At 36.0% G+C, this 26,399-nt stretch overlaps 1 protein-coding gene across 2 annotated transcripts in view; it reads left to right on the top strand.

Moving 5' to 3' along the window:
• COL4A5 (collagen type IV alpha 5 chain) overlaps window positions 1–26,399 on the top strand; it is a 217,326-nt gene that overhangs the window by 138,972 nt on the left and 51,955 nt on the right. For both annotated transcript variants that reach the window (XM_030835774.2, XM_060291930.1), the window contains exons 22-33: window positions 662–754; window positions 2,926–2,996; window positions 3,278–3,469; window positions 4,249–4,417; window positions 6,379–6,471; window positions 6,559–6,663; window positions 11,364–11,461; window positions 12,737–12,887; window positions 18,980–19,093; window positions 24,274–24,441; window positions 25,287–25,376; window positions 25,850–25,999. In XM_030835774.2, coding sequence (XP_030691634.1) covers window positions 662–754; window positions 2,926–2,996; window positions 3,278–3,469; window positions 4,249–4,417; window positions 6,379–6,471; window positions 6,559–6,663; window positions 11,364–11,461; window positions 12,737–12,887; window positions 18,980–19,093; window positions 24,274–24,441; window positions 25,287–25,376; window positions 25,850–25,999 — 1,494 coding nt within the window. The remainder of the gene's footprint in view (window positions 1–661; window positions 755–2,925; window positions 2,997–3,277; window positions 3,470–4,248; window positions 4,418–6,378; window positions 6,472–6,558; window positions 6,664–11,363; window positions 11,462–12,736; window positions 12,888–18,979; window positions 19,094–24,273; window positions 24,442–25,286; window positions 25,377–25,849; window positions 26,000–26,399) is intronic.

Raw genomic sequence — 26,399 nt, 5'->3', positions numbered from 1 at the left:
AACCAGAGTCATCCTTTTAAAACTTAAGTCATATCATGTTGCTTTTCTGTTTAATTGCTTCTCCTAAATTCTCATTTCACTCACAGTAAAAGCCACAGTCTTTGTGGTGGCCTATGTGATATTTTATGATATGCCACTTGTTATAACCCGTTAACTGTCTGACCTGGTTCCCCTTCCTCACTGTACTCCCGCAATCTGTTCTCCTTGATGTTCCTTCTATATGCCAAACATGGCTACTCTTTCTACCTGGACTGCACTATAGTCGTTATGCACGTGCCATGTCCTTTAAGTTTTTTTAATCACATGTCATCTTCTCAATGAGGTCTTATCCTGACCACCCTATTTAAAATTGCAACCTGCCACCCACCCCTAAGCATATCCAATTTCACTTACCCAGCCACTGGTAGAATGTAAACACTGTGAAGGTATGGATTTTGTCTGTTTTGTTTATCAATGTATTACAAACTCCTCGAACAGTGCTTGACACATAGTAGGTGCTCAGTAAATATTTATCAAGTAAATTGATTCTAGATATAGGCTTCTCCAGCTACACTGTTAGGTAGGAATATTGTCCCTTAGTGCTAACTTCTTTAGAACCTATCTAAAGAAGGTATATGTACCCCTTCAAGTAAAATTTGTTTTTTATTATGGTTTTCTCTAGGTGACAAAGGTGACACCTGCTTCAACTGTATTGGAACTGGTGTTTCAGGGCCTCCAGGTGAACCTGGTTTGCCAGGTCTTCCAGGTCCCCCAGGTAACACATTCTTCCTCAGGGCAACCTTAAAAATATTTCTTGGCTAGATATTAGTGAGCTTATAGTTTTAAATGATGCCAGTGTCTCATTTTATGACTAGTCACTCACATCCATAAATAATTAAATATGAAATGTCACTATCTGCTGTGAAATAAATTATGCTCTTGTTTCCAGTAGCTGAAGCTACCAGCATTTTCTATTAAAGAATTTCGACAGTATTACTCCAGGAAAAATATCTTCCTTATTTTCCATATGGTGAGGAAAATACTTATACAGAGTCAGACTTCTTTATTCCAGAAAACTGGGGAAAATGTTCATAATACCTGACCCCTGAATATGGTTTTCAGTGGCCAAGATTCTAGTCATTGGGATGTATCACATGTTGTCATTAAGAAACGGTCTTCTACCAGAGTTTGGCAATCAACTGCCAATATTCCTCTTTATTTTTTTTTATTTTTAAAAATTAAAAAATTTTAAATGTTCTTTCTTTTTTAAAAAAATTTTTATTGGAGTATAGTTGATTTAAATGTTGTGTTAGTTTCATGTGTACAGCAAAGTGAATCAGTTATACATATACATATATCCAGTCTTCTTTAGATTCTTTTCCCATTATAGGCCATTACAGAGTATTGAGTAGAGTTCTCTGTGCTATACAGTAGGTCCTTATTAGTTATCTCTTTTATGTATAGTAGTGTGTATATGTCAATTCCAGCCTCCCAATTTATCCCCCTCCTCCCTTACCCCCCTTGTAGCCATAAGTTTATTTTCTTCATCTGTAACTCTGTTTCTGTTTTGTAGATAAGTTCATTTGTACTCTGTTTGTAAATTCCACATATAAGTGATATCATATGATATTTGTCTTCCTCTTTCTATATATAACTCCCCCTTCCCCATTTCCAACTCTTTTACTCAACTGCCTCTTGGGGTTTCCCAGGATTATATTCTCTTGAAATCACACTTCATGTCTGAGTCAGTCAGGGCTGAGAATAGATACCAGATCTCTTACCTTTCTGTCTAGTGTGTCTGCCAAACACACATTTGGTGTTTGGAAATAGATTTTCAGCAAGTCTTACAGCTGCCCCTAGAAGTTAATCATCTAGCCTTGTACTTCCAGTCTAGTGGTTTTCAAACTTGGGAGTGCATCAGAATTACTTGGAGGGCTTGTTAAAACCCAGATTCCTGGGTCCCACCCCCCAAAATTTCTGATTCAGTAGACCTGGGGTGGAGGGCCCAAGAATTAGCATTTCTAACCAGTGCCCAGGTGATGCTGATGCAGCTGGTCCAGGGACCCATTTTGAGAGCACTGCTTTAGTAATATTTTCTCTAGTCTTTGAGCACCAATCCTTTCTCGTAAACCAAATTTTAGGGAGTGACAAACCAAAGAAAGAACTGGTAGGAATCTAGGAAAATTGTTTAAGTAAGAACAAAGAAAGATACACAGACTTTGTCCTTATCTCCTTCTCACCTTGGCAATGGGGTGGTTATAAGAGCAGAGCATTTCTGTGCATAGTACTTGGTAGCTGCGAACTCTGAGAGGATTTGGAATTGGAAATACCTAAGGATACAATGCTGTATGTACCAGGAAATGTTAGCTTTACCTAAAAGAAAGGATGATCTCCTCGCCTTCAGAGCATAGAATAGAAAGATCAAAATGTGACTTGTTAAATGGGATTGAATGGCATTCTTATTTTTTAATTAATTAATTAATTTATTTATTTATTGGCTGTGTTGGGTCTTCATTGCTGCAGTGGGCTTTCTCTAGTTGTGGCGAGCGCGGGCTACTCTTCGTCGCAGTGCATGGGCTTCTCATTGCGGTGGCTTCTCTTGTTGCGGAACATGGTCTCTAGGCGTTCGGGCTTCAGTAGTTGTGGCACGCGGGCTCAGTAGTTGTGGCTCGCAGGCTCTAGAGCTCAGGCTCAGCAGTTGTGCCGCATGGGCTTAGTTGCTCCACGGCATGTGGGATCTTCCCAGACCAGGGATCAAACCCATGTCCCCCGCATTGGTGCATTGGCAGGCAGATTCTTAACCACTGCACCACTGGGGAAGTCTGGCATTCTTATTTTAAAACTTGACTTCCTGACTTGCTGATTTTTATATGAGCTTTGTCAGGATTTCAAGCTCAAAGCTCACATTACTCTGTGTGTGTGTGTGTGTGTGTGTGTGTGTATTAGGATCTCTTGGTTTCCCTGGACAGAAGGGTGAAAAAGGACACGCTGGTGCAACCGGTCCCAAAGGATTAACAGTAAGTTTTGAGTATATCATATAACAAAAGAAGTAGAAGAAACCTATTTACACTTTGATTTTCACTTGTGGATATATATAAAAGAAATTTAGTTTTCTTATTATGATATATTTGATTCTTTCGCTCGCGCTGACTCATATGTCTCACTTGACTCATAGCTTGGTACACCAAATGTTATTGGGCAGGTTGATGGGATAAACTGGAGAAAGTATTAGAAAAAAAGAAACTGAGTTTCTTTTTCTCTCTCTTCTTTTTCCCCTCTTTATTGCCCCCCCCCCCAGGGCATACCAGGAGCTCCAGGTACTCCAGGCTTTCCCGGACCTAAAGGTGAACCTGGTGACGTCCTCACTTTTCCAGGAATGAAGGGTGACAAAGGAGATTTGGGTTCTCCTGGAGCTCCAGGGCTTCCTGGTTTACCTGGCACCCCTGGACGGGATGGATTGCCAGGGCTTCCTGGCCCCAAAGGAGAACCTGTGAGTTGGTTTGATATTCTTGGTTTTGTCATGTCAAATTGTTAGTGATGTTTCCTAGGATAGGCCTGGTGCTGAGATGAACATGTAATCAATGCTTAAAAGAATGTGATTATATATAGTAATGGTACATTGTTATTGACTACATAGGGTTTCTTTACAGTTCTTTTCTCAGTGGTTTTATTAATTATTTCTGCTTAACCCACTGCTATATTGAGTAATATTTGCTATGACTAGGTAGGCAGGAGGTTAAGATGCTTATGGGTCACTGTGAGGTTCCCCTTTTCTTATCCCACATAGCCTTGTCTGGTTTTTTTTAGACCGGACAACAAAAGACTAATTTGGTTTTTATATAAAGTAAGCTTAGAGATTAGTGTGAGTAGATGGCCGTGTGAAATGTGCCATGGAGCCTACAGATTGAAGATAAATGAGTAGATTCTTATTTTGTGCACAACACACAGCCCAGGATATTTAGGTAGAAAGTGCTGTTTTATTAAATGTTAGCTAGGCTGTAAACTTCTTGACTTCATGAACACAGAGATTTTTGCCAATTTTTATTCTTTGCTTTATCACCAGCACCTGGCACATAGTAGGAACTCAAAAATATTTGTTAAAAGAATGAATAAGTAGAGTGAGCACACATACCACCCGATAATAACACACACTTATGTAGTTTTTAAGAACTATTTATGGCTGTATCATTTCTCTAGTTGTACTTAGTAATACCAACCTACAGATAGCTGTTATATCTATGTTTCTGTATTAAATTTTTCCCTTTTCAGGGTGGAATTGCTTTTAAGGGTGAAAGAGGTCCCCCTGGGAACCCAGGTTTGCCAGGTCTCCCAGGAAATAGGGGGCCTATGGGCCCTCTTGGTTTTGGCCCTCCAGGCCCACCAGGTGAAAAAGGCATACAAGGTGTAGCAGGAAATCCAGGCCAGCCAGGAATACCAGGTGACTTTATTATGGTTGTTTTGTTTTTAGTTTGGTGCTTAAAAGCAGAAATGTATTTATTATCTTTTGGCCATTCTTGGCTTCTTTTTATGAGAGTTGTGTTTCCGTCGCCATTTATATTTGGGCCTTTTCGGAGCTTCTTAGCAGGGAAACATAAGTGTGTGTGTGTGTGTGTGTGTGTGTGTGTGTTTTAAGAGGGGCTTCTCTTTAAATTTTTTGACTATATTTATTGTTACTGTTGTTGTTTTTAAGTGCATGATATATATAATGTACATGATATATATAATGCAAAGTTTAACAAATATAATGGAAACACACACGTAACGTCCACACACGTCAAGAAACAACATTGCCAGCATCCTCGAAACCCCTATCCTCCTCTCTCTGTTCTTTCCTAATCATAATCCCCTTCCATTTCTCCAAAGGTAAACACTGTCCTGACTTTTGCATAATTTCCTTCCATATACAGTTTTATCACCCAGATATGTATTCCTATCAAAGTACTTTAATTATGCTTCTTTTTGAGTGTTATATTAATGGAAGCATAGGGTAAGTATTCTTTATGTTAACTTTGTGTATGGATATAGCATATTCATTTTCACTGCTGTACAGTATCCCACTGTGTGTGTGTGTGTGTATCACCGTTGCTTTATGCATTCTATTGTTAATGGACAGTTGGGTTATTTATAGTTCAGGCCTATTATGAATAATGCTTCTATGTGCATTCTTTTATATATATTTCTGGTGTACATGTGCATACACTGATCTGTGACAGAGATCAGCAAACTACAACTCTGGCCCTCCACATGTTGTCATAAATGAAAAGTTTATTTGAACACATCCACAGCCATTCACTATTGTTTATGCTTGCTTTTGCACTACTACTGCAGAGTTGTTGTTGCTACAGAGACCAGATGGCCCACAAAGCCTAAAGTATATGCTGTCTGGTCCTTTACAGAAAAAATTTGCCAATCCCTAGGCTAGGGTATATATTTAAGATTAGCATTCTTGAGACATAGAATAAATGCATCTTCCAGCTGTACTAGATAATTCCAAACTACGTCCAAAGCAATTGTACCAATTTATACTCCCACCAGCAGTATTAGAGGTTTCTTGTTGCTCTGTATCCGCATAAGTATTTTGTATTGTTAGACTTTTTCATTTTTGCCAGTCTGTTGAGTGTGATATATCTCATGGCAGTTTTATTTTATATTTCTCTGATTATATTAATGTTTACCACCTTTTCATATGTTTGTTGACCATTTGAATTTCTCTTTGTGAAATGTCTATTCAAGTGTTTTGACCATTTTTTCTTTTGGATTGTTTCTTTTTCTTATTGATTTGGAGGAATATATATGTGTGTGTGTGTGTATATATATATATATATAATTTGTATTAGTTCTTTATTAGCTATTTATTTTGTAAAATCTTAATTCACTATGGCTTGCCATTTTCACTCTCTGTATGGTGTCTTCAATGAACAGAAATCACTTTGAATGTAGTCAAATATATCAACCTTTTCTCTCTCATGGTTAGTGCTTTTTATGTCATGTTTGAGAAATCCATCTTTGTCCTGAGCCTATTTCAAATTCTTATTTCAATTAATGAGAAGTAGTTGTACTTGGACTTTGCACACATAAAACCTTAACCAAAACTAGTTAACCAAAAATAAGTATTTTTCTTTTGACCTACATTTAGAAAATATTTTTATAGATGCCTAATATTTTTATAGATGCCATCTTCATGGAAACCTTTAATACTGTCATCTACTTTTATCTTTGAAATTTCATCCTTCTGTTTAGTATCTTCCTTGAAAATATATACAGGATTGTTTTTCTCATGGATTTTTGTTAGTTTGAATTTTTAGAAGATTGTAAGTACTTTGTTTTTTGTTTTAATTAGCGGAGATCTTTAGTCAAGTGAACACTTCCCATTCACTATTAATTCCCACTTGTTCTTAGGTCCTAAAGGTGATCCAGGTCAGACCATAACACAGCCAGGGAAGCCTGGCTTGCCTGGTAACCCAGGCAGAGATGGTGAAGTAGGTCTTCCAGGTATGTGAGGAATTTATTTGACCATGTCTTCAACACTTGTTGGTTTCTGTCTTTGGCTACTTCCAAAAAACTGCTGTTTCTCCGTAGGTGAACCTGGACTCCCAGGCCAGCCAGGTTTGCCAGGTATACCTGGTAGCAAAGGAGAACCAGGTATCCCTGGAATTGGGCTTCCTGGACCACCTGGTCCCAAAGGTATGTAGGACTGGGTAGCAGGCAAGGTAGGTTAGCTGGTTAGTATGATATTATTCTTTGATATAGCTCACAAAACAGATAAAGTATATTCGTGCAACTTTTTTCTATGTGCAATAAAGAATGTAAAGGAAAAGTCACAGCATGTATGTACTATAGTTTCATTGTCTTTATGTAAAACATTCCAGACAAGAAAATATCTAAATCCTAGATATGCAAAAATGATATACAAGCTTTAAATATCACAGTAATTATTGTCTTTTGTGTTCATCACTGTATTTTCAGGGCTCAGAAAAGTCCTGGCACGTATTAAGCGCTCAATAGATATTTGTTAAATGAATGAATTGTATTAAACAGAAAACAGATTTATTGCACACTTATATCCAAGTAATGTTTTATCCTAAATCATATTCTCTTGATTTACTGAAATTTTTAGGGCTGTTGCTTCAGTTATGCTTTATTCTTCACAGAATTTCTTTTCTCATGAATGGCAAGAGTGTGCATTGGTCTGAGATCAGTGCTTAAACATGTCCTTACTCATTTATGCTACATGACTTCAAAAGAGTCAGATTTGATTTTATGTGTATATATGTGTATAATATCTGCGATTTTTTTTACATCTTTATTGGAGCATAGTTGCTTTACAATGGTGTGTTAGTTTCTGCTTTATAAAAAAGTGAATCAGCTATACGTATACGTATATCCCCATATCTCCTCCCTCTTGCATCTCCCTCCCACCCTCCCTATCCCACCCCTCAAGGTGGTCACAAAGCACTGAGCTGATCTCCCTGTGCTATGTGGCTGCTTCCCACTAGCTCTCTATTTTACATTTGGTAGTGTATGTATGTCCATGCCACTCTCTCACTCCGTCCCAGCTTACCCTTCCCCATCCCTGTGTCCTCAAGTCCGTTCTCTATGTCTGCATCTTTATTCCTGTCCTGCCCCTAGATTCTTCACATCCATTTTTTTTTTAGATTCCATATATATGTGTTAGCATACGGTATTTGTTTTTCTCTTTCTGACTTGCTTCACTCTGTATGACAGTCTCTAGGTCCATCCACCTCACTACAAATAACTCAATTTTCTTTCCTTTTATGGCTGAGTAATTTGCATTGTATATATGTGCCACATCTTCTTTATCCATTCATCTGTCGATGGACATTTAGGTTGCTTCCATGTCCTGGCTATTGTAAATAGTGCTGAAATGAACATTGTGGTACATGACTCTTTTTGAATTATGGTTTTATCAGGGTATATGCCCAGTAGTGGGATTGCTGGGTTGTATGGAAGTTCTATTTTTAGTTTTTTGAGGAACCTCCATACTGTTCTCCATAGTTGCTGTATCAATTTACATTCCCACGAACAGTGCAAGAAGGTTCCCCTTTCTCCACACCCTCTCCAGCATTTATTGTTTGTAGATTTTTTGAAGATGGCCATTCTGACTGGTGTGAGGTGATATCTCATTGTGGTTTTGATTTGCATTTCTCTAATGATTAGTGATATTGAGCATCCTTTCATGTGTTTGTTGGGGATCTGTATATCTTCTTTGGAGAAATGTCTATTTAGGTCTTCTGCCCATTCTTGGATTGGGTTGTTTGTTTTTTTGATATTGAGCTACATGAGCTGCTTATAAATTTTGGAGATTAATCCTTTGTCAGTTGCTTCATTTGCATATATTTTCTCCCATTCTGAGGGTTGTCTTTTCATCTTCTTTATGTTTTCCTTTGCTATGCAAAAGCTTTGCGGTTTCATTAGGTCCCATTTGTTTATTTTTGTTTCCATTTCTCTAGGAGGTGGGTCAAAAAGGATCTTGCTGTGATTTATGTCATAGAGTGTTCTGCCTATGTTTTCCTCTAAGAGTTTGATAGTGTCTGGCCTACATTTAGGTCTTTAATCCATTTTGAGTTTATTTTTGTGTATGGTGTTAGGGAGTGTTCTAATTTCTTTCTTTTACATGTAGCTGTCCAGTTTTCCCAGCACCACTTATTGAAGAGGCTATCTTTTCTCCATTGTATATTTTTGCCTCCTTTATCAAAAATAACGTGACCATATGTGTGTGGGTTTATCTCTGGGCTTTCAGTCCTGTTCCATTGGTCTATATTTCTGTTTTTTGTGCCAGTTCCATACTGTCTTGATTACTGTAGCTTTGTAGTATAGTCTGAAGTCCAGGAGGCTGATTCCTCCAGCTCCATTTTTCTTTCTCAAGATCGCTTTGGCCATTCTGGGTCTTTTGTGTTTCTATACAAGTTGTGAAATTTTTTGTTTTAGTTCTGTGAAAAATGCCATTGGTAGTTTGATAGGGATTGCATTGAATCTGTAGATTGCTTTGGGTAGTATAGTCATTTTCACAGTGTTGATTCTTCCAGTCCAAGGGCATGGTATATCTCTCCATCTGTTGGTATCATCTTTAATTTCTTTCATCAGTGTCTTATAGTTTTCTGCATACAGGTCTTTTGTCTCCTTAGGTAGGTTTATTCCTAGGTATTTTATCCTTTTGGTTGCAATGGTAAATGGGAGTGTTTCCTTAATTTCTCTTTCAGATTTTTCATCACTAGTGTATAGGAATTCAAGAGATTTATGTGCATTAATTTTGTATCCTGCTACTTTGCTAAAATTCATTGATTAGCTCTAGTAGTTTTCTGGTAACATCTTTAGGATTCTCTATGTATAGTATCATGTCATCTGCAAACAGTGACAGTTTTCCTTCTTGTTTTCCAATTTGGATTCCTTTTTTTTCTTTTTCTTCTCTGATTGCTGTGGCTAAAACTTCCAAAACTATGTTGAATAATAGTGGTGAGAGTGGACAACCTTGTTACTGACCTTAAAGGAAATGGTTTCAGTTTTTCACCATTGAGAACGAAGTTGGCTGTGGGTTTGTCATATATGGGCTTTATTATGTTGAAGTAAGTTCCCTCTGTGTCTACTTTCTGGAGGGTTTTTATCGTAAATGGGTGTTGAATTTTGTCAAAAGCTTTTTCTGCATCTATTGAGAGGATCATATGGTTTTTCTCCTTCAATTTGTTGCTATGGTTTATCACATTGTTTGATTTGCGTATATTGAATCCTTGCACTTCTGAGATAAACCCCACTTCATCATGTTGTATGATCCTTTTAATGTGCTGTTGGATTCTGTTTGCTAGTATTTTTTGAGAATTTTTGCATCTATGTTCATCAGTGATATTGGCCTGTAGTTTTCTTTCTTTGTGACAGCTTGATCTGGTTTTGGTATCAGGGTGATGGTGGCCTCATAGAATGAGTTTGGGAGGGTTCCTCCCTTTGTTATATTTTGGAAGAGTTTGAGAAGGATAGGTATTAGCTCTTCTCTAAATGTTTGAAAGAATTTGCCTGTGAAGCCATCTGGTCCTGGGCTTCTGTTTGTGGGAAGATTTTTAATCACAGTCTCAATTTCAGTGCTTGTGATCGGTCTGTTTATATTTTCTATTTCTTCCTGGTTCAGTCTCAGAAGGTTGTGCCTTTCTACGAATTTGTCCATTTCTTCCAGTTTGTCCATTTTATTGGCATAGAGTTGCTTGTAGTAATCTCTCATGATCCTTTGTATTTCTGCAGTGTCAGTTGTTACTTCTCCTTTTTCATTTCTAATTCTATGATTTGAGTCTTTCCCTTTTTTTCTTGATGAGTGTGACTAATGGTTTATCAATTTTGTTTATCTTCTCAAAGAACCAGCTTTTAGTTTTATTGATCATTTCTATTGTGTCCTTCATTTCTTTTTCATTTATTTCTGATCTGATCTTTATGATTTCTTATCTTCTGCTAACTTTGGGTTTTTTGTTCTTCTTTCTCTAATTCCTTTAGATGTAATGTTAGGTTGTTTATTTGAGATTTTTCTTGTTCCTTGAGGTAGGATTGTATTGCTATATACTTCCCTCTTATAGGTACTTTTGCTGCATCCCATAGGTTTTGTGTCATATTGTTTTCATTGTCATTTGTTTCTAGGTATTTTTTGATTTCCTCTTTGATTTCTTTAGTGATCTCTTGGTTACTTAGTAGTGTATTGTTTAGCCTCCATGTGTTTGTATTGTTTACAGATTTTTTCCTGTAATTGAGATCTAGTCTCATAGTATTGTGGTTGGAAAAGATACTTGGTACGATTTCAGTTTTCTTAAATTTACCGAAGCTTGACTTGTGACCCAAGATATGATCTATCCCGGAGAATGTTCCATGAGCACTTGAGAGGAAAGTGTATTCTGTTGTTTTTGGATGGAATGCCCTTAAATATCAATTAAGTCCATCTTGTTTAATATGTCATTTAAAGCTTGTGGTTCCTTATTTATTTTCTGCAATTGTTTTTAGATCACTTCCAGAATTATGTAGTAGGTCTTTTATCATACTGTATCCAGATGTAAGCAGAAGGAAAGTTTCTCTGCATTTTTGTGTTGGATTCATTCCTTATTTTTAGTTCTGTCTCGTTGGTAATAGCTTTGATTTTCCTTAGAAGAGCATATCTTCCACACACATTAGCCCTATATGACAATAATAGGGGACCATATGGTGATTGAGAGAGAATATCAGGTATCTGTAAGGCTTAGTCTGAAGTAGTCATCTAGAATGTCATTGTGGTTTTACCATCTTACTGTAGTCACTAAGCATGATTGAATAGGGTGAAAATGTGGGTTTGGGAGTTTGGGTATCTTTCTTACAGTGTCTTCTCTTTGGAGATTAAAAAATGGCTTCTAATTTTACAGGTTTCCCTGGAATTCCAGGACCTCCAGGAGCACCTGGGACACCTGGAAGAATTGGTCTAGAAGGTCCTTCTGGGCCACCAGGCTTTCCAGGACTAAAGGTCTGAGACATTTTAATTTATTTTTTATTCTTTTTCTATTCCCCCTACCTTCCTTAGCCTTCTCTATTTTGATTTAGACATCATCCCAAGGCTTCACTGTATAAATAAAACTTAACTTATTGTATTTTTATTTAAAAATATTTAATTCCAAATACTTTTTAATAGTCCAAGGGGTCAAATTTGAAGCAAAAAAAAGAAGTTTCTGAACCTGTTTAGAGTGACTGGTTATATGATGAGATGAGATGAGAGAATACAGTCATCAGCTTCCCCTGTGCTTTTCTGTAATACCATTATTCCATTTAATCTCTGTCCATGTCTGTGTGATGTTTGGTTGAAATGGCGTTGAATATCATGCCAAGTACTTCTCATACATTTCCCCTCTGTCCCAATTCCATCCCAGATACTTAATGCAAATCATTGCTATTGACTTAGTACTAATAATGGTACTGTGTTTAAGTTGGTTTCTGTCCCTCTTACTACATTTTAGCTAATGTAAAATTTTCCTTAGTCAGTCTTCAGCAAACTGCCATGGTACGTAATTATCCTAACTGTTCCTGTATTTTCTCTGTGTTTAATTAATTTAAACTTCCTGTGTTTTTATGATTACTATCAATAACTTTTTTCCATGGGAAGAAAAATTGACCATGGCCACAGTTGTCATGAGAAATCACTTCTCTATTGATTGTTTTTATTTTATTATTAACCTTTTCAAATGAACGCAAAAGTAAAAGGAATAATACAGTGAACTTTCATATATCCATCACTCAGATTCCAAATTATCAAGATTTTATCATATTTGCTTCATCTACGCTTTTTTTCTTTGCTGAAGTATTTTAACCCAAATCTCAATACTGTGTCATTTCACCTATAAATATCTATACTTCAGTATTCATCTCTAAGTAAACAGACATTATATAGAAAACCCACAATTCTTTTATCATACTTAGTCAAATTTAAAATAATCATCTAATACAGTACCCAGTCTGTAATCATATTTCATCACTTTGGTTCTTTAATCTCATGCTGTCTCAGTTATTTCTTTTTTGTCCTGAAACCAGACCAAATAATTCAATTTGTTTTACTAAGCCCAGTTTCCTATCCTTCCAGATGTTCTGTCCTGCATGCCAATTACTTTTCATTTAATTATCCTACTCCCTTTGCCATGGCGGGGGGGATATTACCTTGTATTTTCTGCTTTAAATTCTCTGTAGTAAACAGTAAACACCAAGAAAGTCATGGAAGTCTTTGTTGTGTCTTATCATGTGTACGCTCAAGGGAGAACCAGGATTTGGGCTACCTGGGCCACCTGGGCCTCCAGGACTCCCAGGTTTCAAAGGAATACTTGGTCCAAAAGGGGATCGTGGTTTCCCAGGACCTCAAGGTCCTCCAGGACAAGCTGGCTTGGATGGGCTACCTGGACCAAAAGGTATGGAGGCTGTTGCTACTTCTCAATTTGCTTTTAAATTTATAGAAATTTAAAACTGTTGTGACAGTTTATGGGTGATAATCCCAATTAACTAGAAAGCCTATGCTGCCACTCTATCATGGCTTTTTGTTTTAATCCTCCATTGGTATATGTTGTGTTTTATTTCATTGTATAGATGATACAATCATATATGTATTGAAGTAACACTTTTGTAAAGGTCTTCCCTTTACCCCATATCCATCCATTATGTTCCTCCCCATCCTATATGTAGCCATTTTTTAGTTACTTATTTGTCCTTCTGGTATTCCTTCATACAAATACAAGCCAATAAGAATATGAATATATATATATTATATATATATATATATATAGTTTAACATCTTTATTGGAGTATAATTGCTTTACAATGGTGTGTTAGTTTCTGCTTTATAACAAAGTGAATCAGCTATACATATACATGCATCCCCATATCTCCTCCCTCTTGCGTCTCCCTCCCACCCTCCCTATCCCACCCCTCTAGGTGGTCACAAAGCACTGAGCTGATCTCCCTGTGCTAAAGAAGAATAAAGAATATATGTATTTTTATTTACTACCTTTCTCAAAAGATAGAGTACTACCTTTTGCACTTTTTTCATTTAACTTTATATTCTAGAGAATCCTCCATGTTAGTACATAGAGATTGTGGTTTTTTAAAAATAGTTGCCTAGTATTGGATTGCTTGGGTATGCCATGTTTTATTCTACCAGTTGCTAGTTGCTAGACTGTGTTTTTGGCAATATTTTCTTATTAGAAATAATGCCACACTGAATAATCTTGCATACATGTTATTTCATGTGTGTACAGGTGTAATGTTAGAATAGAGTAATAAAAATGGGTTTTCTGAATGGAAGGGCAAATGCATTTCTAGATATTGACAGATTCCTCTCCATTTGTACCTTTTTACACTCCCCCCCCAAAATGTATGGGTGTGCTTGTTTCCCCACAGCCTTGCTAAGTGAGTATGTTGATAAACTCTTGGATTTTTGCCAAACTGTTGGAAACAAGTAGGTATCTCAGTATAGTTTTTTAAACATTTTATTGTGAAAAATCTCAAACACACAGAAAAATTAACAAGAATTGTACAGTGAAAACCCATCTATCTACCACCTAGATTCTACAATTCACATTTTATCTCTCTGCCAACATTTAATTTTTTTTTTTCTTTGCGGTACGCGGGCCTCTCACCGCTGTGGCCTCTCCCGTTGTGGAGCACAGGCTCCGGGTGCGCAGGCCCAGCGGCCATGGCTCACGGGCCCAGCCGCTCTGCGGTATGTGGGATCCTCCCGCTCCGGGGCACGAACCCATGTCCCCCGCGTCAGCAGGCGGACTCCCAACCACTTAGCCACCAGGGAAGCCCCGGTGGGGCTTTTTAAAAATTTTTAAAAGTTTTTTATATAAAGCAAAGTAGAAAGAATTTTACAGTGACTACTGTATACCCACCATTGATATTCTACTATCAACATTTTACTATGCATGATTTGTCACGTATTTGTTCATCCCTTTCTACTTTCACTGACTTATTTTTAATGCGTTTCAAAGTAAATTACAGTAGCAATGCACTTCTCCCTAAATACTGCAGCATGCATGTCTATGGTTGTTCTTTTTCTTTTGATACACTACCAAATGTAAAATAGATAGCTAGTGGGAAGCAGCCACATAGCACAGGGAGATCAGCTTGGTGCTTTGTGACCACCTGGAGGGGTGGGATAGGGAGGGTGGGAGGGAGGGAGACGCAAGAGGGAAGAGATATGGGAACATATGTATATGTATAACTGATTCATTTTGTTATAAAGCAGAAACTAACACACCATTGTAAAGCAATTATACTCCAATAAAGATGTTAAAAAAATGAAATGTGCAAATCTTAAGAGTACATTTTCTGGATTTTAACAGATGCATACTCCTGTTTAACCAAACCCCTATCAAGATATGATCCCAGAAATTTTCCTTTTGCCCCTTTTCTCAGTCCTAACCCCAATATCCACAGTGGCAACCATACGGTAATGATTTTTTTCATCAAAAATTAATTCTACCTGTTCTAGAAATCCTTTGGAATTATACAGCATGTACTTTCTTTGTAAGGCTTCCTTCACTCAGATTATTGTTTTTGAGATTCATTCATGTTGTGTTCATCAGTAGTCCTTTTTTTTTTTTAATGAGCATTTCATTGTATAAGTATACCAAAGTTTGTTTATCCATTCTCTGTTGATGGACACCTGGGCTGTGTCAAAGTGTTTGGCTATTATGAGGGAAACTCTTAAGAACATTCTTTTACAACTTTTTTTAATGGACATGTGCTTTCATTATGCTTGAGTAAATACCTAAGAGTAGAATTGTTGGGTCATAAGACAGGTGCATGTTAGTTGTATAAGACACTACTAGACCTTTTTCGGGGAACCCTTGTACATCGTTGGTAGGAATGTGAATTGGTACACCCACTGTAGAAAACAGTATGGAAGTTTCTCAAAAAACTACAAGTAGAACTACCATATGATCCAGCAATCCCACTCCTGGGCATATACCCTGAGAAAACCATAATTCAAAAAGAGTCATGTACCAAAATGTTCATTGCAGCTCTGTTTACAATAGCCAGGACATGGAAGCAACCTCAGTGTCCATTGACAGATGAATGCATAAAGAAGATGTGGCACATATATACAGTGGACTATTACTCAGCCATAAGAAGGAACGAAATTGTGCCATTTGCAACAACATGAATGGACTTGGAGGGTATTATGCTTAGTGAAATAAGTCAGACAGAGAAAGACAAGTACTGTATGATAGGACTTATATGTAGAATCTAACAAATAAAACAAAATAGTGAATATAACAAAAAGGAAACAGTCTCACAGAAATAGAGAACAAACTAGTGGTTACTGGTGGGGAGAGGGAAGGGGGAGGGGTAAGATAGGGTAGGGGATTAAGAGGTACAAACTACTATGTACTATAAAATAAATACAAGGATATTATTATTATACAAGGATATATTGTACAGCACAGGGAGAATATAGCCAATATTTTATAATAACTATAAATGGAGTATAACCTTTAAAATTGTGAATCACTGTGTTGTACACCTGAAACTTATATAATATTGTAAATCAACTATAACTCAATAATAGAAGAAGGAAATTACTAGACCTTTTCCCAAAATGGTTGTATCATTTTCTAACCAATACGGTATGAAAGTTTCAGTTGTTCCACATTCTCTCTAACATTTGGTTTTATTAGTCTTTTCATTTTTGAATTTTAGTAGGTATGTAGGTAACGTATTTTGGTTTTAGATTTCATTTCCCTGATGGCTAATGATGTTGAGCTCTTTTACATGTACTGGTGAATTATTTACATATTCAGATATTTTTCCCACTTTAAAATATGGGTTGTTGGACTTCCCTGGTGACGCAGTGGTTGAGAGTCCGCCTGCCGATGCAGGGGACATGGGTTCGTGCCTCGGTCCGGGAAGATCCCACATGCCGCAGAGCGGTTGGGCCCGTGAGCCATGGCCGCTGAGCCTGCGCATCCGGAGCCTGTGCTCTGCAACAGGAGAGGCCACAACAGTGAGAGGCCCTCGTACCGCAAAAAAAAAAAAAAATATATATATATATATATATATATATATATATATATGTTGTTTCTCTTTTTATTGTTAAGTTGGAAGTGACCTTTACGTATCCTGCATACTGGTTCTTTGTCAAATACATGTTTATGAGTATTTTATCCCTATCTGGCTTGCCTAGTGTATTTTGATGAGCAAAAGTTTTAATTTTATTGATTTTTCATTTATCAATTGTTTTCTTATTTGATGATTATTTTCTGTGTTTTATCTAAGAAAACTTTCCCTGTTCCAAATATATTCCTTTTTATTTTGTAAATTTTATAGTTTTAGCTTTTATGTTGGAGACTATCATCCATTTCAAGTAATTTTTGCTTAGTATCATTTATTTAAAATAGCTCCCTCCTCATTGGATTATTTTGGTGTCTGTGTCAAAAATCAAACGACTGTTTATGTGTGGGTGTATTTCTGTGCTGTCAGTTCTGCTTATCTTACTATCCTTAAGTTCCTACCAACTGTTTATATTACAGTAGCTTTACAGTAAGACTTGATGTCAGGTAATATAAGTTCTCCAACTTTTTTCTTTTTTAAAAATTTATTTGGATATACTAGGTCCTTTTCCTTTACTCTCAGGGTAGTTTAAAATTTGTATTTCCATTATTATGAGGGAAATTGACCATCTTTTCATATATTTAAAGGACATACATATTTTTTCCTGTAAACTGCTCATGTCCTTTGCTCATTTCTTTATTGGTTTCTTCTATCCCCTTGATTTTGATTTCCCTAATTATGTATATGAATAGAATTAGTCTAACTGGTTTGGCAATTGTTTTTTTTTTTCTTTCTGGTTTGCAAGGAAGTAGACTCTCCTGGTCAACGTTTTGGCCTCCAGAAAATAATCTGAAGAACCCCATGCTTCTGAAACATGTTGGATTGATTCCTATTAAAGCAATAAAACAGCATTGCCAAATTTAACCAGCCTATATTCTGCCAGCAAGAGCCCCAAACTAACCCAATACAAATTGTTCTCAGATAAGCGCTTTTAAAAATACCTTCCTGTCTTTGAGTACACAATTCTGGCTGGCTATAAACTGTAACATTCAAAGTTACAGATAGTGTTTCCCATCAGTTACCTCCCCCAGCTTAAACCTGTGACCCCCCCAAACTTGCAGATAGAAACATTTCAAATGATAAGCTATGTGGCAAACAGTCTCCATATGGAAATTACTCGCTCATTATACTTTGTTTATGAAAATATCCTTGAGACAGAGGTTGGGAAGAAAGGGGTTGAAGCCCATTTTAAACTTCAGCTCTTTATCAAGCATTTGCCTAACCTTTGAAAGGAAGTATAGGATCCCCATATCCTAATAGGAATCATTCCCAAATATTAAAACCTCAGTACAGTTCCTAAGGTGCTAGGAAAAAAAGAATTTGGGGCTTTCTGCCACATAATTCCTTTATTCCTCAAACATTCATTATGTTCTTATTCTGTGTCTATTACTACTTGAATCGTTAGAAACACAAAGGCATAGACTCTGCTCTTGAAGATCTCAGAGATTGTTCTCTACTATAAGAAAATCTAGGTGGTATCACCATGATAGTGTTTATCTCAACCAGAACTTTTATGAATATGTAGCACTAATGTTTTGGACCCATAGACCATAGTCAAAACACAGCAAGCAGATCACAATAAAAGTTCACCCACCAGATATACTTACACCAGTGGCTGGGTATCAGAACTTAGTGACTAAACTATAGGAGAAATTGGTACAGCATCTTCAAGGCAACATAGTGACCAATAATAAATTAATAAGGCTAATATCCATCAGGAAAGAACTATAAGAGGAAGAAAATGTGCTTAATACTGAACATTGGAATCATTAAACAAAAAAGAAAAAAATGATGACTTTGGAAGCATTTAGTTTACCTCATATGTTAACTTTTGTTCAGGGCCGCATCTAAGGTGCCTTGGGAAGCTTCATATACAAGGTGACATTTGAACTGAATCTTTAGGGAAGGATGTTCCAGGTAGCAGAATTACGTGCAGAATATCATTGTGACAAATAGAATGGTGTGTTTGTAAATATTGAAATAAATAATAAATAAAATATAATTTGCAAAAAATCTATATCATATCTAGAAATTAATAAAACAAAATGTGCCTAATGTATTTGTGGGAAAAATTAAAACTCTATTATTAACAGCTTGAAACTTGTGTTTTGAAAAATGGTAGAATTAATTGGTTAATAAATCGTATGTGTAGATGGGAAGAGACAGTCAATTCTCCCTAGATTTGTCTGCAAATATACTGCATTTTCAGTGAGAATTCAAGTAGAAATTTTCTGGATATGACATAACTGATTCTGAAACTTGATATTTAGCAAACATATGATAAAACATACTACAAACTCATTGTAATTATAACTTGTGAACCAATGCTAAAGACTAGTGACTCAGCTATTGTTGTTTTTAATATCTAAATTATATTTATTCCTTAAAGGTGACATTGGACCAAATGGACAACCTGGGACAATGGGACCTCCTGGGCTGCCAGGAACAGGTGTTCAGGGACCACCAGGGCCACCAGGAATTCCTGGACCAATAGGTCAACCTGGTAAGATTGGAGTAAATGTGCATTTTGTAGCACTAATTTTGTAGAGGTTGATTAGCCCCTCAATAAAGTGTAACCTATGTAACAGTCTTCCAGAAAACAGATTTGCGAGTTAACATGTCCACTTATATAATTATGTAAAAGTGAAAGAGCACAGATCACAAGAGCTACTTTAATCCCTGAAATTTCCCCTCCCTGTTAATTTAAAATTGATCTATTAACAACAGTGCAATTTAACAATTGCAGTGTGTTGCCATGGCTTATAATCATTGAGCTAGTCATAGCCTTGGAATCCCAGACCTTCTAGTGCTAATCATTTCAGACCTGAGTAGCTATATGGCATTAATAGACCTTTGTGGAACCTCGTAACATTTCTTAGCACATGAGAACTAGGGTTAAAAAAGTTCTTTGAAAAATATTTCTTAGGCATTCTCAATTTTTTTAATAAGATAAGTGAGTTTACTTGAATTTTCTCTTCTTTTGCCCGTAAATCAGCATTTACTTTGCAACTCATAAGCACGCTAAGGTTTTTCTTAATATGAATACTCAGAATAGTTTTGTCAGCTTGTAACCTAATAGAGAATCATATGATTCCTCTATGTTTGTGTGAGAGCTTACTCGAGTTTGTGGATTCTGAGACATCTGGTGATGTGAATTATTTTTATCTTAATCTAGGCAGGCATAGTAAAGGCCACACTTGGGCCAAGATTATGTTATTGCAAAGCACTATAATAATATATGAAATTAAAACAAATATGGAACATTTCATCATTCCTTACTTCACATGAATACATCGGATGACTTAAACGCACCGTTCAGATATACATACATTGACTTTGAAACAATGGAATATATTTTCTGACCTTAAATGCCAATAGGTATTTTGTTAGTTATTATGCTAAACATCTAGAAACACTGATTAACAATATAAAAGCCTGGAAAGTAAAGGTTATTTTTGCTTATGTCCTATTTTAAACATTTATTTTATGGCGCGTTATACCGTTTTTTTTAGTGGCCCCTAACATGTCACTACTGATTTAGAAATAAGAAAACTTACAGTGTTGCTTAACCAGCTTGTTAAAAAGTAAGTGCTTCAACATTCATGAGAAAATCATCTGTCCAACTAGCAGAGGGATCTTGAGAGAAAACAATTAATTTTTAGGTTTGGCCATTATAGTCTTGGCCCGCTGTTTCACAAAATGGCTAAAATGAATTTATCATTTCTGTTGTGTTTTGTCATTTATTTTATTTCCCAAAATTGCATGAGGTTTTGGAAGCATTTTGAATTCTTAAATCACAGCTTAGCAAGAATAAAAAGAGACCACTGTTAATACCAATATGAACAAAATAAAAATACATTCATTTGTGCTTTATGCCTTTTCAAATTTAGCTAATGCTCTACGATGTTTCATTCATCTAATGTTGTTTCTTTTTAACTGATGGATATATAGGTATATTTATAAAGTCCATATAGAATGGGCAGGGGGAAAAGTAATGATGCTGAATTTAATCTCATCTCTTCCTTCTGTAAATATATATTTTGCTACAGAATTGAAGATCTTAACTAATATGGTTCAACAAACAAAGGAAGTTAACAGCAACCGCCATGAAAATGTATTGAATGCATTCTTATTAATATAGAAATGTTCTCAAATCACAATTTTTTTACCAAAGGATGACCACATTTTGTATTTGATAATAGCAACATGTACTCACTTTTAAAGTAAATTTTATTTGTATCACCAAAGCAGAATATTATCTTAGTCCATTTCAAAAATACCATAATTTCTGTTTGTACCTCTCAATAACAGGATGATCAGCAAGGCTACTACTAACATCTTGATACACCTGACTTATACTGCATGGCTGAAATTCTAACTACCAATTTTTTTCTAATAAGAAGCTTATTAAATATACTTGCTGTGTTTCATTTTGTAGTAGAAAACTTAATGCAAAGTATTCTATGTTGTCATTTCTCCAGAAATATATGCTTTTCAGGCTTTTCTTTTGACTCCAGTTTTCTATTATTTAATTAAGCTTTACTATTTGTCATTCTCTTTTCCATAGCAGGCTGTACAGTTTAATGCATCTTTATAAGTTAAAGACCTGTTGAATATCAATTCCTCATTTGGCAGTAGGGAAATAAATTTTTTTAAAAATGCTAAGGGACAAGAAGCAAAATGCTTTTCACCCCATGCCCTAGTAACCCAGGCAGAAATGGAAGTTTTTGGTTCTTATTATTTGGTCTGGCCAATAACTAGAAGATAATTGCTTTAGTCAATCGTTTTAGAGGTCAGTTAAATATACTCAATTCCATGTCTACAGATAATACCCTAACCTGAGTTAAATGTGGTGTAACACTTGCCCAGCCTCAGGAACACGTGCATGGCTGAATCAGCTCAGGCTCATCACCACTAATGTGAATCAAAGGAACAAGGAATTAGTCGTGTCATTTTTATAGATGAAGGAGAGTACATTGTAGTTTTCTAACTTTTTTTGGCTATAAAACCCTTGGGCTGTGTGTGTGTGTGTTTGTGTGTGTGTGTGTATGTAAAGTTTTCACAGATAATGCATGCTTTTGGAATTTTCTCTTTTTTCCCATAAACTCATTCCATTTGGCTGCAAATAAATTTAGAGCATTATACACCTCTAATGTACTTAGCCTCTATAGATATAGCCATATAATTCCTTTTATTGTATAAGGAGATTCAGCAGAGCCTTTGAATTTATATTGACTTTCTTCGTTCTGGATCTTACCAGGATGCCAATTCCTGACATAGTCGTGGAAAAGATCTATGCTGTGAAAAACGCAGCATAATATCTGTTACTACTACTAATGACAATGCAGAGATCTTTGCCTTGTACATGTAGTTTGCTTAATCATAGACTGCACTAATAATTATTGAGTTATCTGTACCTAACCTGTTACAGTATAAAATCAAGTTTATTTTTAAATTCTAACTAACCTTTACGAGCTTAAATTCCAAAGTGATCATTCACAGCAATATAAAGATCAGAGATAAACAAGAGTGTAAAGCTGATCTTCATCAAAAAGTATTACTTTTTGTGAATGTAAATATTTTATTGTGTCCCTGTTGGCAAACACATTTATAGTATATGTTATATGAGCATCTGAGCAAATGCCTAAAATACATTTCTTTACTGATTACTAATATATGTTAGTAATGAATCAATATCTAATAAATTCTATTCGTAGACTTTTTGTTCTAATCTTTACATGGTTAGTTTTGTTTCCTAACCTAATGAATCTTTTTGCAACTTGCTTCTGCTTGGGTGGTTCATCTTACTGCTGAACTGTAACTTCCTGCCTCTTGAACTTCAGGTCTACCAGGTACTGTAGTTCTCTCTCAAAAGCCTTATCTTTTTCTTTTTTAATATTGAGAATTTATTATACTAGTGCAAATAGAAAAATATCATTCAAATATAATAGGATCATCGTAAAAGATGCAAGGGATATTTCATGAAAATGGTTCTGAGAAACTGTAAATAGGATATTTCCTTTGATTTATTATCTTTTGAGCTCTATTGAGGTATAATAGACAAATAGAATTGTAATATATTTCAAATGTACAATGTGATTATTTGATATATGTATACGTGGTAAAAGGATTTTCACAATCAAGTTAACACATCCATCACCTCACATATTTTCTGCGTTTTGTGTGAGAACCCTTAAGTTCTACTCTATTAGCAAGTTGCAGTTATACAATACAGTATTATCAATGATAGTCACCATGTTATACATTAAATCCTCAGACCTTATTCATCTTTTTTTTTCCCCAAAAGCCATACCTTAAAGCTTTAAACTTGGAAAACAAACAAGATTTCTCCAGATTGAAGTCTTTGGTTTCTTTTAATTATTTTGTAGAACCACTCTCTTGGAGCATATTTCAAAGGACTAATTAGTTATCTTGAAAACTCAGCTATTAAAAACTACTTGGGCTGTAATATAACAATAGACAGTGATTCATATAGGGCTATAATTGTGCACATGATTAGGTATCTCATCATATTTAATAAATATAATAATATAAAATATCTCTCCCCTTTTAATAATCTTTTAACTATGAAATGGCAGCATTGGAATCATCACTACTGTACCAACTAAATGGAATTCTCTAATCTTCAAAGTGAATTTAATCAGTTTAAAGGCATGCTGGTATATGACATCAAACAGGTCTTAAAATGCCAGTGTCTTGCTCTCTTATAAAAATAATTGTCTGTGAATCTTCAACAGTAATAAAATTAGGTCTTATTGTTGAAGGGATGCTTGGAATGGTCACCTGTTTCATCCCGCAGCTTTCAGTCAGTTATGGCACATCCCCATTTAACAGATGAGGACCAACAACATTAAATGACTTAATAAGTCACGTAGCTGATAGGTATTGGAGTGTGAACTTGCACCATGTTTGTAGTGTAATTCTTTTCACTAAACATATTCTTTTTTAACCACCTTGTTTCCTGGAGTATATTTTTGCAATGACATATTTTTTCTATAAAATCCTGGCTGGATTACTATGAAACAAAAGTTAACAACAAAGACTAATAATAATGTATTATTAAAACAACATGTAAAACAAAGCCAAAATAAAGTCAAAAGGGCCCATGTAACTTACTTATTCAGTAATTAATCTTTTTATGGATTACAGAAATACATCTTTATAATTCATAATACCTTAGAGCAATGCAAATCCAAGTGTGGTCAATGGACCAATGTCGAATTACAAACTGTTTGTTACCAGTCTGCACTGGAACTAGAAGAAATAGAGAGTAAGCATTTAGAAACTTTTATAGCAGTTTGACAATGTAATTATATTGAATATAATAACCAAAAGGTAGGATTGTATTTTATATGTCTTTAATTTTTTATTTTAGTAATTTTTATTGTATTTTATTAAAAAAATAGTCCATGATGGACCAGGAATTAAGAAAAGATTGATCGTTCATGAGAAATAATTTCAGAAGCACCTTCTTAGAGAAATATACTTGAGAATCCTAAACTTTTATTGTTGGTTATTTTCTGTGCATGATGCCAAAAGTGTCTCTAACTCACTGTTAGGTTTGTTATATACAGGATTCTATCACTTGTTTGCTAGAAAAATAACCAGATACATCTCTTAAAACTGCTTCAATACTTCTTAATATTGGTTTGTATTAAATAGGCTTGCATGGAATACCAGGAGAGAAGGGGGATCCAGGGCCTCCTGGATTTGATGTTCCAGGACCCCCTGGTGAGAGAGGCAGTCCAGGGATCCCTGGAGCACCAGGTCCTATGGGACCCCCAGGATCACCAGGGCTCCCAGGAAAAGCAGGTGCCTCTGGCTTTCCAGGTAATTTTTAAGTCTTCCCTGATTTTGGATTCAGGAAATTAAAACTAATATGACTCTGATATATTATCCTCTTGTACTTTTCTGGATTGACACTGTCCTTTAAGAAAAAGTGTTAAATGTCTTTGATTGTAGGAAACTCACTTTGCTATTTGCATTACACTTTTTCTGTCTGAGGGCTCCAGTTATATATTGCTGTGTAACAAATGACCCCAAAATTTAATGATTTAAATCAACCTTTTAATTTTGCTCAAGTTTTGCGGGTTAGGAATTAAGGGATGGCTTGCCAGGGTTGTTTATCTCTGATCCACACGGCATCAGCTGGAGTGGTTGGTGTTGAAGGATCTACTTCTCCGACACCTGAGTGTTCATTGGCCTCTTCACATGGTATCTCATTATCCATAGAGGTACTTCGTGTTATGGTAGTATCAGGGTAGCTGCTCTCCTTCCAGGGCAGCTGGCTTCCAAAAGAGAGAATCCCCAAAACTGAAAGTGAGTGTACTAAGAGCCACAGATGGAAACTGCAAGACTTCTTATGATCTAGCATTGGGAGTCATACAGTGTCACTTAGTCAAGGGTAAGGCACAGAGTCATCCTAAATTCAAGGGGAGAAGGCTACTCTAGGCTGTGTATACTGGGAAGTGTGGTTCATTTGGGGACCATCTTTAGAGACTAACTACCACAATGATATAGGCAGTAGTGGTCACTAAGGTTACAATAGTTGGAAAGGGGTGAAACAGTGCCTTCCCTCCAAGTTTCAATAGTTTTCCAGTTGACATCTTTAAACTTATCTTTTATCTTTCCAAGGTCAAGGAAAGGTAAAAGATACTTATCGATATTCTTAAAAGGTGCCAAAGGTGAAATGGGTATGATGGGACCTCCAGGCCCAACAGGACCTTTGGGAATTCCTGGCAGGAGTGGTGTTCCTGGTCTCAAAGGTAATATTCAGGGTTTGCTGGCAGATGCATGAAAGAAAGAAAATTAAATGTTTTACTTTATGTCAATATAGAATATTTTTATTTGACTGCTTTAAAATGAGCAATGCTTACTTGTATTTTGTTTCTTGTATTTTCATGGCATTTAAATAGGTACTGTTTTAAGTTTGGTGGTATGCTTAGCTTGAATACTATGAAACATGGTAAGTGCTTAGCTCAAAATAACAGAATATAGGGATTAAATTTTTACTTTTTACAGTCTTTGTAATTGTCCAAGAATCCCAGAAGAGAGATTATTTGAGTGTAAAAGTGTGTGTGAGCTCGAGTTATTTATAGACAGTAAATAAGGTGCCTAAGTGTTTTGGGTGGTCAGTGGCCTACCCAACTATGTAACATATGAATAATCTTTATATATGCGTTAATCCTGGACGGATAAATCTGATCTGCTGTGTCTTCCCCACACATGTTGTGTTTAGGTGATGATGGTTTGCAGGGTCAGCCAGGACTTCCTGGCCCTGCAGGAGAGAAAGGTAGTAAAGGAGAGCCTGGCCTTCCAGGCCTTCCTGGACCAATGGATCCAGATCTGCTGGGCTCAAAAGGAGAGAAAGGGGACCCTGGCCTACCAGGTGAGTGAATGCATTTATTTATTAATGTGTTTCCTGCTATATATGAATTTTAATTTTTAATAGCATGGAAAGTGACTTGTAATCCAGGGCTCACCAACAAAAGGCAGTTAGGTACATCAAATTTTGGTAATGAAAATTAATTTTCACTGATTTCACTGATCAGCTTTTGTTTGAGTATTTTCTTTGTAGTTTATCTGTCACAAACTATGAGGTTTTAAAATAGACAGTCACTTTCAGGCCTTCCAGAAAATAGTATATAGGATATGGTCAAGAGAAAAAAGATCTATAGCCAGAATTACTTGGAAAACAGATTTCAGTGTTTGGAAAATTTGCTGGTCCTTTAAACTTTTTCACCTTGAAACCAGATGAGGATGAGTGGTACTTTGTTGCCCTGCAGTGT

The sequence above is a fragment of the Globicephala melas genome, chromosome X, assembly GCF_963455315.2.
Source record: "Globicephala melas chromosome X, mGloMel1.2, whole genome shotgun sequence".
Classification (NCBI taxonomy): Eukaryota; Metazoa; Chordata; class Mammalia; order Artiodactyla; family Delphinidae; genus Globicephala; species Globicephala melas.
The sequence above is the reverse complement of the archived record's forward strand: the minus strand, read 5'-3'. Positions and strand labels throughout refer to the sequence as shown.